The sequence below is a fragment of the Nasonia vitripennis genome, unplaced genomic scaffold, assembly GCF_009193385.2.
Source record: "Nasonia vitripennis strain AsymCx unplaced genomic scaffold, Nvit_psr_1.1 unplaced0134, whole genome shotgun sequence".
NCBI classification, from domain to species: Eukaryota; Metazoa; Arthropoda; class Insecta; order Hymenoptera; family Pteromalidae; genus Nasonia; species Nasonia vitripennis.
In genome coordinates, this window is record NW_022279913.1 from 1,127 (window position 1) to 19,392 (window position 18,266).

The window sequence follows — 18,266 nt, forward strand, 5'->3', positions numbered from 1 at the left end:
GAAAAATGAAATACAATTTAAAATTTTTTATAAATAAATTACTTTTTTCACTAAATATGCTTCGTCCGGAGCATCATTACAAAATCTACTAACGTTTTCCGCAGTGAAAGTCTTGGATTTTTTTTCGAATATTTAGCATTTTTTGTTGATGTAAGCTAAAAGTTGATGAGATTGGCTTATATCATCAATATGATCAAAAGTTTTTATGGTAGTCTTCAACATTGAATAACGGTTCCATAGTGTCGGAGGAGAAAGTGTCATTGTCATTCTTTGAAATAAGCTAAAAATATCTCTTCAACGAACATTGTGGTTTTTTTTTGTTGAACGCCAAGACTTAAAATTGTTGTAACATATAGACGTTTTGATTTGTCCGGCAATAAATCTAAAGTTACTTCTTTAGCTGCTGCAGCGATTTCGGGTGGAATTTCATTTCCATAATCGGATATATCGTCTGTATCACAAGAACTGTTATCACTCATGTTTACTTTTCGGTTAGGTACCAATAGGTTATAAACAAGACGTCAAGCACTAATGATACAGAATTTCGCAATCATACATATGTAAAACAAATGACAGCGACAGGATAGGTTTTCCCACGCACGCTTCAAATGTTCCCGCGTACGCTGTGAGAGAGCGTGCCTAAGTCGATGACTTTAGCGCCAAAACAAATGACTCTAAAGTCGAGCTCCGCGCACGCTGTTATGAAAAATATATATTTGTTGATGCTAATCCAAACAAATTGACCGAAAATAGTGAACAAAAACTTTGCCCTAACCGTGACTTGAACCCTGGTCCTCAACTTCACAATCTATTATCTTACTCACTGAGTCATTTTTACTTGTCTTAATAATGATAAACTTGCAGATCATATATGACTCTTAGTAATATATCATTTACGTGTATAGACTATCTGCTGTTATTTGATAAAATAAAGAAAACAATTTTATTAGATAATAAAAAAAAATTTATTTATCAAGTACCCTGCTAATATTCAAAGATCAAAAACGATTTCAAAAACCGTAATCGCTTTTGATAGTCGTTTGTGTACCGTAATTTGGCTTATTAGGTATAGAATGTATGTATCAGTTCAGCATACAAATATATTATAAATATATATTTTGTATTACAATAACGATTAAAATGGTATAAAAAACGATTAATATATTATCATAAAATGTTTTAAAAATCCGTTATATATATCGGCCTCGCGATTCGTAATCAGTGGGTCAAAAAACATAAGAAAAGATATAGTGCTGGCCTGGAACTTGCTGTTTTACCTCTCTGGGAAGCCAAGATATGGGGGCAGATAGTGGTGGGGGCCTTTTTGCACTAATTTGCAAATATTTTAAGTTCTAATAATGATTTTTTGACTTTTCAAGAAGGAGCCGTATCGCGTAAACAACTTGGAATTCAAATACCATCAATCGTTTCCATTTTATAGCGATTTAAACAATTAAATTGTTTATAACTTTTAAAGGGACCATTTTCAAGCTTATCACCTTCGAAAATCGTAATCAGCGGGTCAAAATACATAAGAAAAAGTTCGGTTGAATTAGAGGAACCTCAATCGGCCACGGGGACCTCCCCATGGCGCCTAGACTAAGCAGTAGTACTAAAAAAAATCAAATAAACGTCAAAGCGCCGTAGAAATAAGTAGTATGATTATTAATTTTTATGAAAACTTACGGTTTATCATACGAGAATCATATGAAAATCATATGCGAGAATTCGGTCGAAGTATCATATGATTCTCATATGAGTGCTTATATGATTCTTATATGATTATTTTCAGCTGGGAATAAAATTCGATTTAAAACCGATTAAACTTTATAATTGGTCTTAATAGGACTTAATCGATTATATTAGTTTTAATGCGTTAATACTCGATTAGAAAACCAGATTAAAACCAATCACATGCTAAATTGGTTTAAATTGATTTCAATAGGACATTTTTAGCAGGAAATTTCCTCCCCCCTATTGACAAATCTCAGGTGAGATCTCAGGTGAGATCTCACGTGAGATCTCACGTGAGATCTCATGACAAAATCTCATCTGACCTAGTGCGTCAATTAACTAAGTCCGTCACTCAAAAAAATTCTAAGTTCATCTCGGAAAAAATTAATTTAAAGACCATTTTGTACGTGTTTCAGACGATTTTGAATCGTTCTAGATAGCTGCCAAATGTATGTTCCAAATTATTTTTTTTATAAAGATTTGCAAAATCCGACCAAGTCCTTAACCGAAAAAAGTTCTAAGTTCATGGGGGAAAAAATAACTTTTAGAACCATGTTTTTTATGCGTTTCAGACGATTTTGAATCGTTCTAGATAGTTGCCAAATGTATGTTCAAAATATTTTTATTTTAGAAAGATTTGCAAAATCCGACCAAGTCCCTCAACCGAAAAAAGTTCTAAGTTCATGGGGGAAAAAATAACTTTTAGAACCATGTTTTGTATGCATTTCAGACGATTTTGAATCGTTCTAGATAGCTGCCAAATGTATGTTCAAAATATTTTTTTTAGAAAGATTTGCAAAATCCGACCAAGTCCCTCAACCGAAAAAAGTTCTAAGTTCATGGGGAAAAAATAACTTTTAGAACCATGTTTTTATGCGTTTCAGACGATTTTGAATCGTTCTAGATAGCTGCCAAATGTATGTTCAAAATATTTTTTTTTAGAAAGATTTGCAAAATCCGACCAAGTCCCTCAACCGAAAAAAGTTCTAAGTTCATGGGGGAAAAAATAACTTTTAGAACCATGTTTTTTATGCGTTTCAGACGATTTTGAATCGTTCTAGATAGCTGCCAAATGTATGTTCAAAATATTTTTTTTTAGAAAGATTTGCAAAATCCGACCAAGTCCCTCAACCGAAAAAAGTTCTAAGTTCATGGGGGAAAAAATAACTTTTAGAACCATGTTTTTTATGCGTTTCAGACGATTTTGAATCGTTCTAGATAGCTGCCAAATGTATGTTCAAAATATTTTTTTTTAGAAAGATTTGCAAAATCCGACCAAGTCCCTCAACCGAAAAAAGTTCTAAGTTCATGGGGGAAAAAATAACTTTTAGAACCATGTTTTTTATGCGTTTCAGACGATTTTGAATCGTTCTAGATAGCTGCCAAATGTATGTTCAAAATATTTTTTTTTAGAAAGATTTGCAAAATCCGACCAAGTCCTCAACCGAAAAAAGTTCTAAGTTCATGGGAGAAACAATTGCTTTTAGAACCATGATTTTTATGCGTTTCAGATGATGTTGAATCGTTCTAGATAGCTGCCAAATGTAGAAAATATTAACGCAGCTGTTATAGTTTTATGAATGTAAATCTCGGTTGATTATTGCGTGAACAAAAGAAATTATAATTAATGATTTTTATTAGTCATACTTACTTTGAACGAATGTTGGTTGTGTCCCATACAACAATATAATAAATTTGAAAACATAATTACTCTAAGAATTACTTTAATGAATCTTTTATTATAACAATATGCATAGTAGTGTATCAAAATATTTAGAATATTACATATTTATTCAGTAATGTAATAAGTTTGGCATAGGACATAAGTACATTCTTGTCTACATTCATATAAACTACTATTTTCTCGATGCTACTAGTGGGTATAGCTATATTTTCCTCGTGAATTCTTTCTATTACTTGACATGCTTTGTAGGCCCTTGTAAAACAGTTTTTAGTCTGTACATAATTGCATACTGTTAATTCAATACCATCAGAGATATCATCTATAAAGGCAACAATACGTATAAATTGCCCGTCCTTCAGCAATGCAAATGAGTTGTTTGAACGAGTTTTTGATATCAGATGTGATTCATACAGACAATGATTTTTAACCATTTTATAGAAGAATTCAGTAGAATGTGTAGATAAGTGTAATAAATGCAACAGTTTATCATCTGCTTTATATCGATTAAAATATAATATGTTACTATTAGATAAATGAACATTTTGGACATTTCTTAATAGAATATCATTACAATATTTTACAACATCATCGTCAGCTTGATGAATAACTTTTTTCTTCTACTACGGAACAACTGTGGCAGACGTTTATGAACCTTGCAACTTGATGCGATACACCTTTAGCACACTTAATAGCTTTTAAGAGGTGCTGATTAGCCGATTCGAAGCTAAACGTGGAATTCGTCCACAGAGGTCCCCAATTCAATACACTTTTGCTTGCATGTAACAAAATATGTACATTATATGTCATGGCTTTCACATTGTATATTTCTTGGACTTCACCTACAAATTGATGTAACATTTCGTCAGCTTTATTTAATTCGTCAATATGAATATTATCTTTCAATAATATATATAAGGCTTCAACAAATAGTAACCAGTGCTGCATAGCTTTTCTGCTCAAGATAGATGGAAAAATAACAATACTATAGTACAAGACGAAATTTTCCCATTCCCGGGCCTTCCAATCTTTTCGACAACTTAATCTTCTACAATAACGAGAAGCTTGCTGAGGAATAGTTATCATGTTCATTTTGTTATCAAGAGCTTTAATAACATCGTCGCTCAAAACGTCCAAATGATAAGAAGTTAATTGCTTTGCAACACCTTCTAATGCCATATGCATATAATCGGGAGTAATCCTTCAATGATGTCGAATTTCGGTAGGTTAATAAGAGGTGAAGGGTTCTTTACTCCGAAGACCGGGGGTTTCCCCGGAACCGCTTCTAACATGAGAGACACAGTATCATTGTGATTTCGAAGTTCTATTGGTGCATTCATTAATGGATATTTCATAATTCCATGATATTCTCCGGGATGTAAGCACCAATTACATCCATATTTACCATTGTACTGAGTTAAGCCTTGAACGGAGCTCGGGCAACAGCATCAACACAACATGTCTGTACATAAATTTTCAGAGTTCGTTGTTCATTTTTTATTTTAATAGGAACTCGACATTTATTAACAAGATCTACAAATTTATCTAAAAATACTGTCATGTTTGGTTTTTTATTAGTAAACAGTAATCCGCATACTACTAGTTTATTTGTTCTAATTTCTTTCGGTAGTTCGTTGATCATCAGATACAGTGGCCAAATAGAATACTGAGAGCACTTAAATTTCGGGGCTCCGTCAGTATTAAATACTGCAGTAACATAATTATCTTTCTCTTCATTTGGTAACGATTTAACGAACTCAGTATATTTTTTACCATCATAAACATCACTAATATGCCCTTGCTTATGCACTCTTTGATTCGTTACATAATAAAAATAATCCTCATGATTACTTATAAGATCCGAAATTTGTTGTGCCGGGTTTATTAAGGTAAAAAAGGTTGAATCGGTATTATTCTTAAGATTAATTGTAGAATTGCAGACATTACAAATACTACTAGATGGTATATCTCCAATTTTTCCTAAATATACTGAACATTCCTGACAAACAACGTGATATTCCACACCCTCTTTCGGATTGACAAGTTTATCAATAATATGTCGCGAATCTGGTAATATAGGAGTCTCAAACATACTATTAATGAGCTTGAATAAATTTATCAAGCCAGAGAAAGATAACTCATTAGAAATACTAAATTTCAAAATCATTAAAAAAATTTCTCCTCTACTTTTGTTCATTGTTGTTGAAATTTTTTCAAAAAAAGCTTTATGCTCAATAAACTCCTTCAAATTACCGATCTTGCCATATATATTATTCAATTCATTGTTCAGAATTATTTTAGATAGTTCGATTCTCCAATTCCATTCAGTTGTGCCGTACGTTGTATCTTCTACGTCTCCATCATAGATATTTTCTACATTAATATCCTAAAGAATATGACGTGTTAAAAATTTATTAGAACGATAAGTATATAGCAAACTGCATTTTACAAAATTCGTTTTCTACTTCGTACAAATTGCCCTACTGAAAAAAATCACGTGATAAACACGTGACTTATCACGTGATAAATGACGCGATATTAGTAATCAATTGATCATATGGTTAATCACGTGATTATATAATTGAGAATTATTCACGAGATCAGTCACTTGATTAATGATGCAGCCAATCACGCAATTAATCACGCAATTAATCACGCAATTAATCGCGCGACTATTCACGTGATTTACTTACAATAATTTTGTATTATACAAAATTTTTAAAAACGAAAAATTTAGAAGTAGGATGCCTAATTTATGTATGATTAGTTGCGTGATTAATCGCGTGACTAAACTTTTTTGACAATTTTAATGATCTGAATTCAATTTGTAAATGTTTTTAAAAAACAGTTTGCTCTAGAACATAAACAAATACTAACCTCTATAACTGTAGACTGAGCATCAGTATTGATAAAAGTATCCTGCTCTATATCCATTAAATCATTTTCTTCTGTCTCTACCTGCTACTTTCAATACATAATTGATTAATTTTGTTAGTAATAAAAAAAATTAATAAGTATACATTATTGCAACTCTTCATAATTCAAGGTACTTATTATCGTGACTGAGTGAGTGAGCATTAAAAGTGTAAAGCATATTTATTGCCATTTTATTTTGTATGATAACCCTGCTAAAAATAGTCAATAGGGATCGATTAAATTTTTAATCGAATTTTAAGCTGAATCTTAATCACACTTTTTGTATTAGAACTCGATTAAAATCGATAGAATTGATAGGAGTCGATAAAATTTAATACGAAAAGCAACAATTAAAGTCGATAGTTAATACCAACGATTCGCGTTTATTAACTTTAATAGTCATTTTTCGTATAGAGTTTTATTGATTCCTATCGATTCTATCGATTTTAATAGAGTTCTAATACAAAATGTGATTAAGATTCAGCTTCAAATTCGATTAAAAATTTAATCGACCCCTATTGACTATTTTTAGCAGGGAAGGGAAAAATTGTAAACATGAATTTTGCGACGAATAATTTTTTAGTAATTCACGTGAGTAGTTACGTGAGTACTCACATGGGTGCTCCTGTGATTACTCACGTGGATACTCACATGAGTACTCCAGTGATTACTCGCGTGAGTAGCCACATGATTATATACTTACGTAAATACTCACGTGAGTACTCAAGTGAGTATTCACGTGAGTAATTTATCGATACAATCACGTGATTTCTTACTACTTTTGTATAAGTTTTAACTTTAACTTTATTTCAGAATACATTTTAAAAAATCATGTCTGTTCCCTTCCTGCTGGAAAAAGCCGATTGAAATCGATAGAAATCGATAAGATTCACCATTCAAGTCGATAAGATTTTTTATCGACTTGAATAGTGAATCTTAATGCCATTTTTTGCATTAGGGCTTGATAAAATGCGATATAAGTCGATATAGGCCGATATAGATCGATACAGGCCGATGAAAACTCTATGCGAAAAATTACAATTGAAATCAATAGACTCAAGATCATCTTGAATATTATCGATATCAATTGTAATTTTTACAATATCTATATACAATACAATATTTACCTATATCGGCCTATATTGACTTATATCGCATTTTATCAAGCCCTAATGCAAAAATTATCATTAAGATTCACTTTTCAAGTCGATAAGACATCTTATCGACTTCTATTAACTTTTTCCAACAGGGCTATTATCAAAAAATTTGGATCCTCTTTTTTTTATTGAAGTTCTTTATAAAATAATTAAAATCCCTAAAATTGACATAATGAGGACCTATTTAGGTGTTACTATCCGTATGATAACACCAAAACTCTGACTGTGAGCTTAAAATTTTTTATTTTACAAAATTAAAAAAAATTTTTGTTTAAATAAAATTATGGATATTAAGCTAATTATCACCTGATTATCAGCTGCCGTTTTGGCACATTATCAGCTAATTATGAGCTCATAATCAGCTGAATATAAGATATGTACTATCTTATAGAGGTAGAGGCAGGCTAATTTGAGGTTAGGAGGTTAGGATGGCACACACATATTGATTTGCTTACAACTCGATAAACTACATTTAATCATAATGCCAGTTAATAAATTAATTCAATTTCATAAATAATCTAATTTGCTTTATTCAAAACAGCCCTACTTCTCAATCTTCACAAAGTTTTTGTGATCGCGTACACTGAACTTCATTCCACTTAACTAAAGCAATTAAGTCATCAAAATTTATTTCATGTTATTTGGTTAAACAAATTAATAGATATTATTTAAATTAGCATGATAATAGTGCAAAATATTATATCTTGTTTAACAAAACTTAAATTACAATGAAACCATTAGAATTCATTCATCGTGACTTGTCGAGCACACTAGATACAAATTTTAAATCTTGCTTGGTATAGATATAGATCAGATGCTATTAGAAAATTCTTATCTTTTAAAATTAAAAAGTACGACCCAATGGTTAAGATTCTTTTGAATTTTTCCAATAGCTTCTGAACTATAAAATAAAAAGTTATTGATCTGTACTCTTTTCGGAAATGCCAAAAGCTAAAAAATAAGTTAAAATAAAATTTATCATGTAATCATTTTCATTAGCTGATTTCAGATTTTGACCAAACACCGATGCCAAGCAAATTTTGAAATCTAATGTACTCGATAAATCACAATGAATGTCCTAGTAGGTTCATATTAGGTTTAGTTAAATGTTAAACAAGACATTTCGACTATAATGATGGTGATATGAATAATGTCTATTAATTTTATTAATCAGTTGTAAATACCACACAGTTTAATATGACGCACCGAACAAAGACAGATAGGTAGATGGACACTACACTTTATATTTAAATAAATATAAGTTTTTATAGAAATAAAAGCAAATATAACATACAAAATTATACTACAGTACATTGTCTGATTTTAAATAATAATTATCATCAAATTAATAAATTGTGTACATACATTATTCTGAAATGATCAAGTCTGTACACAAAAATTGAGAAACGTGCGTTCAATATTGTAATATTAGTATTCAAACTGCAATAATATTATTAATAACAAACAATGAATTTTTCAATGTATAGTATAAATATAAATTAAATGTTTAATTTTGTAATTAGATAAATCCATAAATTTTGTCAATAAGTTTTAAAAAAAAATAAATAGGCCTTCTTAATATCATTATTTTTAAAAGTTGCAAAATTATGTATACTATTAAAACATTACTTTTAAGAATATATAATTTTGTTTACCACTTCAGTATCTGATGTATTCAGATCAAGATTATGGCGTTCAGCTGTACGCGGTATAATAGCTGGATCTCCATCAAATAAATATTGCTTATACCTCTTCATTATGCACTATTTATCACTATTTAAAATAATCTATTTATTTCAATTATTATCTAAGTAAATAATATGCATACATATAGATTACATGCGTGTTGACACCTTAGAGCATATACTACATGGAGGAAGGACGCTTACGGCGACAGTGTATTCGACTCACAGAGAGAGAAAGTTAAACTTTTCACTTTTGTATATATACATCAACATGTATAGATCTACAGTCCGTTCCGTTCCCTTGTTAGTTGTCTCGTTTCGCGTCTTCTCGTTGCTTAAAATAGAAAAAGAGGTATCCCCTCTATTGTTTATAGTCTATGGTCTATATAATCTTTCTGCTTTGATCGACGATGTATATATATATATATATATATACATGTGTGCGTTATCACTTATCTTTTGTGATGTGCAAACTATACGAAGTAGTATTTATATAAATTATTATATATTTTTACTGTTTAAAAAAACTACGTAATAATAGTTTAGTGATGGCTAAAATAAAATACGCATGTATTATCACAAAAGATGATCCAAACAAAAGGTATTGTAAACCAGTTGATGTTATCTACAAATCTAAAAAGGAAAAAGAACATATATCTCCATCTAATGCACAAGATTTTGATGAGAGTCACGTCTATCAAGTTTATTGGAGGTCGTGTGGAAGCAACTGTAACATTGAAGATAAATGTTGCTCATTTTACAAAGCTCATATTATCAGTCTAGGAGGTTAGTATATTTTAAGATATGTGTCATTTGCAAAAAAATGGATACTTCTGAGTCAAATTATGGCTCCAAAAAAATCTTATTTTTTTGCAAATGACCCATATACATATTCCTTATTGCAACTACTTATATATTTAATTCTATTTTAATTTCTTATATATCTACTTATCTTCTTACAGAATCTGAAGATAAGACATTAGAAGCAGCTAATAAAAGGCAAAAAAGATTTCGATTAAAGAAAAAAATTGATACAAGCTGTGAATCAACTGAAAGTACGGTCGAGGAGGAAGTACAAATATCCGTAAGTCTTTATTATTGTTATTATTTTTATAATCCTCTATTATATAAAAGGGCTTAACGTACCCATGGGCCGTGAAGCCTCTCGGTTTCCACATCTTTTCTCAATTACTTAACATTTAGTAGTCATCTTGATACATAAACATCGTCTACAGGAAAATTTTTAATTCGTATCTCTTTTAAATCTTCTTTTTAAAACCTTGTGTTTAACAACAGCATTGACAAGGGTAACAATTTCAGACCCGTCTCACAGAACACGAAAGTGAACAGTGCCCCTCAATTAAAACACATAAAGTCAACATAGGCACAAGTTTTTATCACAAAAAGTTAAAATTTTTTAGTTACTTTATACATACAGTTGACGTTATTTTGTCTATATCGCATCTAATTTGATTTTAATTAAAATTTTTTAGTTACTTATACATACAGTTGACGTTATTTTGTCTATATCGCATCTAATTTGAAGTAAAACCAATTTTTCACACTATTTATACATATTGTTACGCATGCTCAGATTTTATTGATAAACAAGAGCAAAATATTTAAATAAATATAACCGGCACAGCCTTCCGAACGTTTAGTCTGCTCTGATACTAAAATATATTTCTAATGAAAAACTATATTAAAACATTCTAGAAAATTTTAACATACAAAATTAGTAATATTTGTAATATTTGTAATGTTAGTAGTATTTTAACGTACAAAGTTGCTGGCACGTGCTGCTATCTGTGTACTATTATCACATTGTGATATTAACATACACAGAAAAAAAAACTCGCCTAACCTTTTATATCTTTGTAGTTATTATTATAATATAATTTTTTTCAAATTTTCCTTAAAGCTATAAATATTTATACCTTACATAAATGGAGTGACGTTAGGAGCGGCTGACCCTGCTAGTTATATTATTACTTTTTATTATGTTAAACACATGCGTATATTGGTGGTTCTCTGTAGGATAGATTATTGCTAATCGAGTTACATAGGTCCAAGCTTGTCAATTTTGAAGTTTTTGTATTCTTCTCATGTTTTTATTAATGGGTAATTGTAACGATAATGTTAAGTTGACACTGAACATACTGTACACAAAAATACCCTACAAAAATTTATTCTCCTACACGGAAAAATTATACATAGATATTTTCTACATAAGAATTCCCTACACACGTTTATGGTTATTTTTATTGCCTTGCAAAACTCTACAGAAGCGTATAACCTATTATTGTAACAATGGTATAACAATAGGTTATACGCTTGTGTAGAATTTTGCAGTGGAGTAAAAATAACCAAAAATGTGTGTAGGGAATTCTTATATAGAAAATATCTTTGTAGAATTATTCCGTGTACGAAAATAAGTTCATGTAGGGTATTTTTGTGTACAGTATGTTCGGCGTCGTTAAGTTCATGTTTGAAATTTGAACTATAAGATGTATGTATTTATGTTAATGTTATTTATGGCTATAATAACCAAAAAAAACAAGTACATATATTTATTATCTATGATCTAAAATACGTTTGGTGCTAATAGGAAAAGTCGATATTTTAAAAATTAATCACTGAAAATTGCTGTACGACATAGATAACCCAACCAATTTTTTTTTTTGATTTTCGGTTTTTATTATTCTTTTACTGTCATGATTTTTTTCAAAACCTTGGACTATTTATTTTTGAAAATGTGATTCTATTTAAAATTAGCACCTTTTTTATCATAACAATTCAATGAAATGGTCAATCTTGAAAATCTTGCGGGAGAAAATAGAAAATTATAAGCTGTTGTAGAACCATTATTAACATATTTATTAAATAAATTAATATTTAAAAAAATGAAAAATATTTTTTTTTTTTTAAATCAAAAAATGGCCATTAAATCGGCTTTAATTGTCAAAATTAGAAAAAAAATTTCCCGAATTTTACTAATATAACTATATTTTTTAATAATAATTCATATATATGTGGTGTGTGGTGGTGTGTGGGCCTTTGCTGCGTGTTTTTATCGCTATCAACTATTGTCGCTGTCAATTTCCTACATTTACACCCCCCCCCCCCCACACACACCCCGTCACTCACGTGATTACTCACGCGTTTACTCACGCGATATCTCACTTTGCGATATACTAATATTACGATACGAGTGCGCAAAGTGGATCGTTCCCGCACAAGCAAAGTAGTGTGGTAGAGTAGTTTCACCCTCGTGGGGACAATATCGCCGAGCGAAGCGAGTATCGTACGATATTTTATGAAATAACGTGAATAAACCGAGATTTATTGAGTGCATTTTTGCACGTGCGTGACCTAAATCGAGGTTTAGGCCACGGCGTGTCATAAACTATTATAACCAAATGTCCATTTTTAAAAAAAATATAAAAAACGCTTGCTTGTACAGGTAAAAAAAATGAAAAAAGGCCTGCTGCTGAGGTTAGCGCCCAAGCGATTTTACGTGATATATTACATAAATATTTATGCTATGAAAGGCAATATATAATATTGTAGTTATTTTGTATAAAATGATTGTTTAAATAACTGTATATTATATTTATAGCAATCGAGTAAACTTGCTACAAGTAAAGGAAATATTATTAACTCCAGTAATGTTATCCAAAAGTACAAAAAGAGCATTTTATTACAAACAAGAAAGCAGCTTTGTCTCGATGATGCAAATGATGATGATAAATCTACCGATGAAGGTGTAATAAAAAAAAGGCGCATATCAGAAATGTGTGAAAACCTTAGTTTAGGGTAATCAAATTTCTATTCAAAGGCTTATAATTATTTAAAAACTTCTTAACGTCTGTAAATGTAAATAAACATGAGAATTTATACAATTGAATGTTAGCATGTTTAATAATGTTATTACTTTTAGACAGAAATTAATGGTTTTTAAATCGAATTTTAAATTAAAGAATTTCCTTAGTATAAATGTGTACCCTGCTAACAAAGTTAATAGAAGTTGATAGAAATCAATAAGATTTTTTATCGACTGAGACTAACTTTTAATACCATTTTCGCATTAGTACTTTAAAAAGGCGATAACATCGATATAAGTCGATAAAATTCTATATGAAAAAATTCAATAGAAATAGATGGAAGTTTAAGAAGATGAGTCTATAGCTTTTAAGTGTGATTTTTCGTATAGAATTTTATCGACTTAAATCGATGTTATCACATTTTATCAAGTTCTAATGCAAAAAATGGTCTTAAAAGTTAGTCTCAAAGTCGAGAAAAAATCTTATTGATTTCTATCAACTTCTATTAACTTTTTTTAGCAGCGTACATACGTATATTTTTATATTTTTTAATTATTTTTAATGCAAATGAAATAGTTTTTAAAATAATACAAATTATTTATTCTGGGTTGTAGTGCAATTGGTGATTCCACGAAATTACTAAACAATAAGGAGCCACGCATCGTTTTACAAAAGATACCATTAAATACAATGCCTACTCGAAACGATTCAATGTCATCTGGGTTTTCTACACTTCCATTAAAACTGTCGAGACAGAAGTCCCTTCAACTCGAACCTTTTTCTAAAATCAACTGCTCCTCACCTTCCTTACTTGCAATAAAACCTAAAGCGAAGTTACAGTCTTGCTTGTCACAAAATGTTACGCCAAAGTCACGATCGAATTCGAAATAAAGTCACGGTCTAGGTTTAAGTCACGGTTTAGGTCTAAGTCACGGTCGAGGTCTAAGTCACGGTCTAGGTATAAGTCACGGTCGAGGTCTAAGACACGGTGTAGGACTAAGTCACGGTCTAGGTCACGGTCGAGGTCTAAGTCACGGTCGAGGTCTAAGACACGGTGTAGGACTAAGTCACGGTCTAGGTCTACGTTGCGATCTAGGTCTAAGTCACGGTCTAAATCTAACTCACAGTCATTGTCTAAGTCACTGTCAAGATTACAGTCACCGTCTAGAATGAAATCACGATCAAGATCACAGTCGCCGCCAGGAACGGAGTCGCTGTCAAGATTACGGGCACTTTCAAAGTCACAATCAAGATCACAGTCGCCGTCTGGATCGAAGTTACAATCTAACACTAAGTCACGCTCTAGGTCTAAGTCACGTTCTAGATCTAAGTCACGTTCAAGGTCAATTTCAAGTATCGTTGGTGGTGTGTCTTTCGACCTCTCAAGATTTTCGTCAAAATCAAGGTCTAAGTCACGTTCTAGGTCTAAGTCAAAGACAAGGTCAAAGTCAAAGTCACGTTCTAGGTCTAAGTCAAAGACAAGGTCAAAGTCAAAGTCAAGATCTGAGTCAAAGTCAACGTCTAAGTCACGTTCTAGATCTAAGTCAAAGTCAAGGTCAAAGTCACGTTCTATATCGAAGTCAAAGTCAAGGTCTAAGTCACGGTCTAGCTCAAAGTCACGGTCTAGGTCAAAGTCGAGGTCTAGGTCAAAGTCACGGTCTAGGTCTAATTCACGGTCAAGGTCAAAATCACGGTCTAGGACAAAATCACGGTCTAGCTCTAAGTCACGGTCCAGGTGTAATTCACGCTCTAGGTCTAAGTCACGATCTAGATCTAAGTCACGTTCAAGGTCAATTTCAAGTATCGTTGGTGGTGTGTCTTTCGACCTCTCAAGATTTTCGTCAAAATCAAGGTCTAAGTCACGTTCTAGGTCTAAGTCAAAGACAAGGTCAAAGTCAAAGTCACGTTCTAGGTCTAAGTCAAAGACAAGGTCAAAGTCAAAGTCAAGATCTGAGTCAAAGTCAACGTCTAAGTCACGTTCTAGATCTAAGTCAAAGTCAAGGTCAAAGTCACGTTCTATATCGAAGTCAAAGTCAAGGTCTAAGTCACGGTCTAGCTCAAAGTCGAGGTCTAGGTCAAAGTCACGGTCTAGGTCTAATTCACGGTCAAGGTCAAAATCACGGTCTAGCTCTAAGTCACGGTCTAGGACAAAATCACGGTCTAGCTCTAAGTCACGGTCCAGGTGTAATTCACGCTCTAGGTCTAAGTCACGATCTACGTCTAAGTCACGGTCTACGCCTAAGTCACGGTCTACGTCTAAGTCACGGTCTAGGTCAAGTCACGGTCTAGGTCAAAATCACTGTGTACGTCAAAGTCACGGTCTCGTTCAAGCTCGCGGTCACGGGTAGGGTCACGAAATAATCCGCCATCCCGTTCTCCTTCTCTCTCTCCCCACCGTTCTAATGCTGGCGATGCCCTTGAGGATGGAAATCGATCTGGATCACAATCGCCTGTAAGACAGCAGCATGCACAAGTACAAGTGGAGGATGAAAATGATGATGGTAATAAAATTTTGTTGTTTATATGTGTATATACAAATACCGTGACAAAAAGTGGTTCTATTTCAATTTAGTAAGCCAAAAATAAAAAATAAATTTACAAATCTAAAATTTTTAAAATTTGGATTGATGCTTGCTCATTACATTCCAGTTTGCGGTTATTACTTAGTCTTTCAAAATCTAGAACATTATAAATATTTAGATTTATACCTAGATACACATAGTTTAAATACTAATCCAAAACTACCGTAGATTTGGATGACGATGAAGTGGGCGAAGAAGATGCAAACTTTCCTGTGTTACAAAGATATAAGCCGAAACTATACAAACGATACAAGAAATATAATCTACTTACACCTGCAGGTACCAATTATTTTATAACACATGCATAAAAAAGACATTTTGCAGTATTTATTAAGTTTAGTTAAAATACAGTTTATCGAGCGACAGAAGAAAAGGAAGCAAAAGTGCTTTTTTTGTTCTGCCCTCACCGGAAGTACGCTATTATTTAATTAATTTGTTTTTTTCTTACAGCGACACCTGAACGATTTGATCGCTATGCCATAGTTGAAAATAATAAAGTAATAACTTTTCTTAAATCATGTGTATTTTACTTCAATATTATTCAGTAAATAATTATATTATTAATATGTAGGTGTACTTAGGACTAGGGTGCACCGCTGGAAAATATAGTTGGAAATTAAGCAAAAAAAAAGGCTTGTTGGTCTTTACCAGGGAGATGGCTAAATATTTGTGGAAAAATAAAGTTGAAAATATTTGCTTGGACATAACAAAAGTAAAAAATTCCATTCCTGGTCGAAGTCCTGTAAAATTGTGCTCACCAAGAAAATTGGAATTATATTTAAGTAAGCAAAATTAATTTTTCATTTTTTGCAACAATATAAAAAGTGTTATCTTTTTGTGAAATTTTCTGTGCGACAGAGTAAATATAAAAAGTTTCTTTCTGTTTACAGGCTTAGTTAAAGACTACATCAATACAGATGATCGTTACAAAATTTGGAGGACGAAGTAAAGAGAGTAATGATAAGAGACAGTACACGAAGATTAAGTATTAACATAAGAGACAACAGGAGAAAAAGAATTCTTTTGAATGAACAACGTTAGATGAAAATAATACATTACACAATTATACGTTATGAAATAAAAGTTGTTTAATATTTCTGCATATGAAACTTTTTTCTTATTATGATTCTTTTTTTGTCTAGAACGATACAAGATCATCTGAAACGCGGGAAAACATGGTTCTAAAAGTAATTTTTCCCCCTGCACTTTGAATTTTTTCGGCTCAAGAAATTAGTCTGATTTTGCGATTCTTTATAAAAATAAAATTGGGAACATACATTTGGCAGCTATCTAGAACGATTCAAAATCGTCTGAAACGCATAATAAACATGGTTCTAAAAGTAATTTTTCCCCATGAACTTAGAATTTTTTCGGTTGAGGGACTTGGTCGGATTTGCAAATCTTTCTAAAAAAAATATTTGAACATACATTGGCAGCTATCTAGAACGATTCAAAATCGTCTGAAACGCATAAAAAACATGGTTCTAAAAGTTATTTTTCCCCCATGAACTTAGAACTTTTTCGGTTGAGGACTTGGTCGGATTTTGCAAATCTTTCTAAAAAAAAAATATTTTGAACATACATTTGGCAGCTATCTAGAACGATTCAAAATCGTCTGAAACGCATAAAAAACATGGTTCTAAAAAGTTATTTTTCCCCCATGAACTTAGAACTTTTTTCGGTTAAGGACTTGGTCGGATTTGCAAATCTTTCTAAAAAAAAAATATTTTGGAACATACATTTGGCAGCTATCTAGAACGATTCAAAATCGTCTGAACACGTACAAAAATGGTCTTTAAATTAATTTTTTCCGAGATGAACTTAGAATTTTTTTGAGTGACGGACTTAGTTAATTGACGCACTAGGTCAGATGAATTTGTCATGAGATCTCACGTGAGATCTCACGTGAGATCTCACCTGAGATCTCACCTGAGATTTGTCAATAGGGAGGCGACCCAAAATGGTCTTTTCCTTATACCTTGTTATACAAAGCACGGTGAACAACGAGGGCCGAATGTGCTTTTCAGACTCGATGATGTTTGAACACTCGTGTCCGTCTCGGGCGCCTACGGCGCCATCGAGCTAACACTCGATTTCAAACATCATCCTCGCTTGGAAAAGCCCATTTTCGCATCTTGTTGTACAATGTACTATTATTACCTTTCCTAAAACTACTCCTCACCCTACATGTCGCTGGTGTCGCAGCGCAAAATTTTAAACCTCCCCAACCCATATATGACCGTTACAGCTTCTTGCTTCTTTATTTTATCCGACAATAATTTTATGATTAAAAATTCGAACCTCCTAGCTTAAATCAAAATTTTTGAACGATGAAAAAGCGTATAATAACCCGTACATCCTGCTCTTTGAAAATGCGCGCCTATTTTTTAATATCAGAAAGAAAGAAGAAGCTCTTGGAATGCAAAAGCGAAAAAAAAATCCGAAGCGAATGAGAGAACCTACAGTTTAAGATAAATGCGTAAAAGCTTAGCATTATCGCTGATGGCAAGTTACTGACGATGCGCGGGCTGCATGCACGCTGGCCAATAACCGCACCAGTATCCGCACTACTTTACTTAAAATTCGCGCACTGCACTCATCCACGCCGCTGCTTAAATTCTCGCGCCTGCACCATTACTTTTTGCGACTGCATGACGACTCTTCGCAACTTCCCGATCAGTCCTCGC

At 32.2% G+C, this 18,266-nt stretch overlaps 3 protein-coding genes across 4 annotated transcripts; 2 read left to right on the plus strand and 1 right to left on the minus strand.

Moving 5' to 3' along the window:
* Window positions 1–3,453: 3,453 nt before the first annotated feature.
* Window positions 3,454–9,413, minus strand: LOC116418270. Of its 2 annotated transcripts, none has more exons than XM_031933310.2 (3): window positions 9,144–9,413; window positions 6,293–6,376; window positions 3,454–5,801 (listed from the first exon to the last, which is right to left on the minus strand). In XM_031933310.2, exons 1-3 carry the CDS (start codon window positions 9,243–9,245, stop codon window positions 4,833–4,835), a joined length of 1,155 nt encoding a protein of 384 aa, XP_031789170.1. In that variant the 5' UTR covers window positions 9,246–9,413; the 3' UTR covers window positions 3,454–4,832. The 2 variants fall into 2 exon arrangements, with proteins under 2 accessions (XP_031789170.1, XP_031789171.1); XM_031933311.2 differs by having other exon boundaries at window positions 6,293–6,379; window positions 9,144–9,361.
* Window positions 9,394–13,724, plus strand: LOC116418271. The gene is made up of 3 exons (XM_032602219.1): window positions 9,394–9,959; window positions 10,136–10,257; window positions 13,612–13,724. Exons 1-3 carry the CDS (start codon window positions 9,722–9,724, stop codon window positions 13,621–13,623), a joined length of 372 nt encoding a protein of 123 aa, XP_032458110.1. The 5' UTR covers window positions 9,394–9,721; the 3' UTR covers window positions 13,624–13,724.
* A 129-nt stretch (window positions 13,725–13,853) lies between these two features.
* LOC116738702 (repetin-like) lies at window positions 13,854–16,683 on the plus strand. Its single transcript, XM_032602218.1, has 8 exons — window positions 13,854–13,866; window positions 13,920–14,123; window positions 14,304–15,269; window positions 15,346–15,498; window positions 15,748–15,858; window positions 16,030–16,076; window positions 16,151–16,361; window positions 16,470–16,683. Exons 1-8 carry the CDS (start codon window positions 13,854–13,856, stop codon window positions 16,526–16,528), a joined length of 1,764 nt encoding a protein of 587 aa, XP_032458109.1. The 3' UTR covers window positions 16,529–16,683.
* Window positions 16,684–18,266: the final 1,583 nt, after the last annotated feature.

What these genes read in the sequence shown, in the direction of transcription:
- LOC116418270 (XM_031933310.2), bottom strand. Translation starts at nt 9,245, where the DNA reads ATGAAGAGGTATAAGCAATATTTATTTGATGGAGATCCAGCTATTATA. An exon ending in ATACATCAGATACTGAAGTG is followed by an intron (nt 6,377 to 9,143) that starts GTAAACAAAATT and finishes TATTGAAAGTAG; the next exon opens with CAGGTAGAGACAGAAGAAAA. An exon ending in CTCAGTCTACAGTTATAGAG is followed by an intron (nt 5,802 to 6,292) that starts GTTAGTATTTGT and finishes CATATTCTTTAG; the next exon opens with GATATTAATGTAGAAAATAT.
- LOC116418271 (XM_032602219.1), top strand. Translation starts at nt 9,722, where the DNA reads ATGGCTAAAATAAAATACGCATGTATTATCACAAAAGATGATCCAAAC. An exon ending in TCATATTATCAGTCTAGGAG is followed by an intron (nt 9,960 to 10,135) that starts GTTAGTATATTT and finishes ATCTTCTTACAG; the next exon opens with AATCTGAAGATAAGACATTA.
- LOC116738702 (XM_032602218.1), top strand. An exon ending in ACGTCTAAGTCACGGTCTAG is followed by an intron (nt 15,270 to 15,345) that starts GTCAAGTCACGG and finishes GGTCACGGGTAG; the next exon opens with GGTCACGAAATAATCCGCCA. An exon ending in CCATAGTTGAAAATAATAAA is followed by an intron (nt 16,077 to 16,150) that starts GTAATAACTTTT and finishes ATTAATATGTAG; the next exon opens with GTGTACTTAGGACTAGGGTG.